Here is a 3,349-nt window from a genome sequence, read left to right as displayed (position 1 = left end):
ATCATGAAACTACTTCAATTCAACTTAAAAATCATCATGCATAAACCATTAAAACACACATTTAAATCATGTTTAAAGCCATAGACATTCAACAAAATGCATTTAACCAAACACCTTGTGAGCATGATTTAATTTAGAGTAATGCATTTAATCAAACATTTTTTTAGCATGATTTCAAATGACACTAAATTCAACCATTGCAGCGAGAAGAAGACTTACTTAAAGACTTGAGGAGAAGATGTGCAGGAGATGACGGAGGGCAGCGTTCAAAATCAAAAACATAAACGAAGATCAATGTGCAAAAAAAGAATCTTGGACGGATCTTTCTATCTAGTTAATCTAGATGTGCAGGAAGGAGGAATATTTTACCGGAAGCTTGGATGGATCTTGGACGGAAGCTTAGAAGGATCTTGGACGGATTTGGGCACGTTGGCGCGCAAGAGGAAGAAAGATAGTTTGATAGATCGGGAGCAAGGGAGGCTCTCGGGTTAATTAGCGTTTTATAGGTAATAACGATTAGTATAAGTACCAATCTGTAATATAACTTAAGGTATCGCCGATTGGTCACTTATCCAATCGCTATTAAGGAGATTTCACTGATTGGTTTCTATACCAATCGGTTTTAATGCTTCCAAAACGAGGCAAAGCGTGGTGCCTTTTTTTCGTAGTCTTTTTAATGGTGGTGGTATACTGATTGATTTTGTAACCAATCGGCGTTATATATAGTATAATAGCGATTGGTATTAGCAAGGTAATAGTGTAATGACTCGTCGCTATTAGCAAGGTAATAATGATTGTTTTAATGCCAATCGCTATTAGCTTCATAATAGTGGGTCTTTACACCATACACCTATTTTTAGGTGTGTCAAGTGGGTAGAATGTAAATTAATTTTATAAATAGAATAAAATTTATTTGAATATTTTTATTAATTATAATTAACTATAAATTATTAAAACAACATAATTAAATAATTTATAATAAACTCACTATCTTTTCCTATAGGGAAATTTGAGCAGATGACCTACTGATAGGGTGAATTATCATTTGTGTGGGTGGATAATTTAAATAGCGCTAGTGACCCTTTTTTTTAATGACAATTGTACTCTTACGTAACGCAACTCCAGTTGCGTGACGCAATCGGATTTTATTTTTTCAAAATTTTTTTTTCGTCCCGCGGTTGCGTGACGCGATTGCGTAACGCAACTGAGGTTGCGTGACGCGATTGCGTAACGCAACTGAGGTTGCGTGACGCGATTGCGTAACGCAACTGAGGTTGCGTGACGCGATTGCGTAACGCAACTGAGGTTGCGTGACGCGATTGCGTAACGCAACTGGGGCATTTTCGTCCAAAAAAATTCATAATTAAAATTTTTTGAAAAATAAAAAAATAAAAATTTGCGTCACGCAACCTGAGGATGCGTGACGCAATAGGGACATTTTCGTCAGAAAAAAAAGGAGTCACCAGCGCTATTTAAATTAGTGACCCTCACTCTCCGCATTTAGACCTCTTTTTAGGGTCATCTCCTCAAATTTCTCTTCATATATGATTATTCAACCACCAATAAATTAAAATAATAATTAACATTTTTTACTTAAAAAAACCTCTTTTCTTTCTTTTTAATTTATAACAATTAGTTTTTAAAATATTTCTTAAAAAAAAGTTAAAGTTAAGGCTGTTATAATGGGTTAGGTAAATAACGTGAGATTATTTAAAAAAATATTATTAGTGATAGATTTTGAATAAGTTAGATTTTTTAGTATAAAAATTAAAAGTTATTAATTTATAATAAAGGTAATAATTTAAAATAAAAAGTAATAATTTAGTATATTAATTAATAAATTAAGTGATGTATTAAAAAGAGAGTAAAATAATATTTGATTAGTGTAATTATTTTAATACCCAATTATCAATTGTGATATAGTTGTGGTAGTACATTTTGTTGTATTCAAAATTAAAATAAAGTAATAGAAAGAAAATAATGATAAAGTAGTTTACACTATATATATATATTTTCCTTAACTACCTCATCATACAAACAAATCTAACTACTAAGATAACTGCAATAATAGAATAAAAAGAAATCATAACATTTCCAAGGGATTAATTATATATATATAAAAAAAACAACTCTACTCAAATTAATTTCTTTGTAACTTCAAACGTTGCGCCGATTCTACAAACAATCTGAAAAAAAAAAAACGAAAAGATATTAATTTTAAATTTAATTATAATTAAGTAATTAACTAGCTAACTAGTATTTTAATTAGTTATTACCTCCATGGCACATCATCATCATTAGCCAGCAGCCAATCTCCTTCTTTGTCTTGATAAGTCATCACATAATTAGAGTACTCTTCTTCTCTATCTGTTTCCACCCAAAAAATAAAAACTTACAAATTAATTTTATTTTTTATAAATATTTAAAAAAATTATGGTGAAAAAGTAACAAAATAATTACCTATTCCAAACATGGTAAGAAGGGTGTTTAACAGTGTTGCAGAGGAACTATATTGACTTAGGTCAATCTTTCTTGCTATTGCAACTCCATCCATTTTTACCTTCACATAACTACTAGACCTCCTCTCTTCACCGCCGCCGGTGACGGCGCCGCCACCGCCGTTGGCGGCGGCGAGTCTCTGATTCTTCTTCCTCCATGATTTAATTGGTGGCCAACCCACCAATCCTCCATCTTCATCTTCATGTTCCTCAGTTGAAGAGTGTTTTTCATTATCATCATCTTCTTCTTCATTGGGCTGATTGTGTTTCCAAGATAAAAGAGGCAGAGTGGTTTGGAATGCTGAACCATAGCTTCGTTTTCTCTTCAAACTGGCGCAATCCTCGAAATTGATGTCTGGGAAGGAGCCATGAGCTGAATTTAGAGACAGGGTAAGACCCAATTGGAGTTCCATGTCAAATTAGATAGAAAAAAGTGTTGGGTTTTTGGCGTTATGGAGTTTGGGTGTGTTGTGTTCTGTTTATATATAAAACAAAGAATAAGAAGAAGAGGAATTAATTTGTGCCTCTTTGTTTGTGCGGTGGCTAAGAAGGAGGGTCCGGGGAAGGCGGGCGAAGTATGGGCTATGATTGCTACCCTTTATGCCGACCCAATTGTCCCTCGATATCTCAGATTTAAACCCGACATTTTGTTTTTCTTCTTTCATTTTTAAATGCTTTTCCTGGTCGTGTTGTCTACTTTCTGTATATCTGTATTTGTTTAAAGAATGGATGTATGCGCACGCGCAGGGTAGGGAGTGAAGAGATGGAATTGGGACATTTACCACATGAGGGGGCAACCTAAAGATTTAGTCAAAAACAGAAAGAGACAGGTGGGTCCATACCACTCCTTA

General features: G+C 33.8%; 1 protein-coding gene across 1 annotated transcript; it reads right to left on the bottom strand.

The window, feature by feature from the left end:
• Positions 1 to 1,983: 1,983 nt before the first annotated feature.
• Positions 1,984 to 2,939, bottom strand: LOC124928032 (auxin-responsive protein IAA29). The gene is made up of 3 exons (XM_047468557.1): positions 2,461 to 2,939; positions 2,277 to 2,367; positions 1,984 to 2,186 (listed from the first exon to the last, which is right to left on the bottom strand). The coding sequence occupies exons 1-3, from the start codon at positions 2,909 to 2,911 to the stop codon at positions 2,141 to 2,143; spliced, it is 588 nt and encodes a 195-aa protein (XP_047324513.1). The 5' UTR covers positions 2,912 to 2,939; the 3' UTR covers positions 1,984 to 2,140.
• Positions 2,940 to 3,349: the final 410 nt, after the last annotated feature.

Source organism: Impatiens glandulifera, chromosome 2, assembly GCF_907164915.1.
Source record: "Impatiens glandulifera chromosome 2, dImpGla2.1, whole genome shotgun sequence".
Classification (NCBI taxonomy): domain Eukaryota; kingdom Viridiplantae; phylum Streptophyta; class Magnoliopsida; order Ericales; family Balsaminaceae; genus Impatiens; species Impatiens glandulifera.
This window is presented reverse-complemented; position numbering and strand designations above follow the sequence as displayed.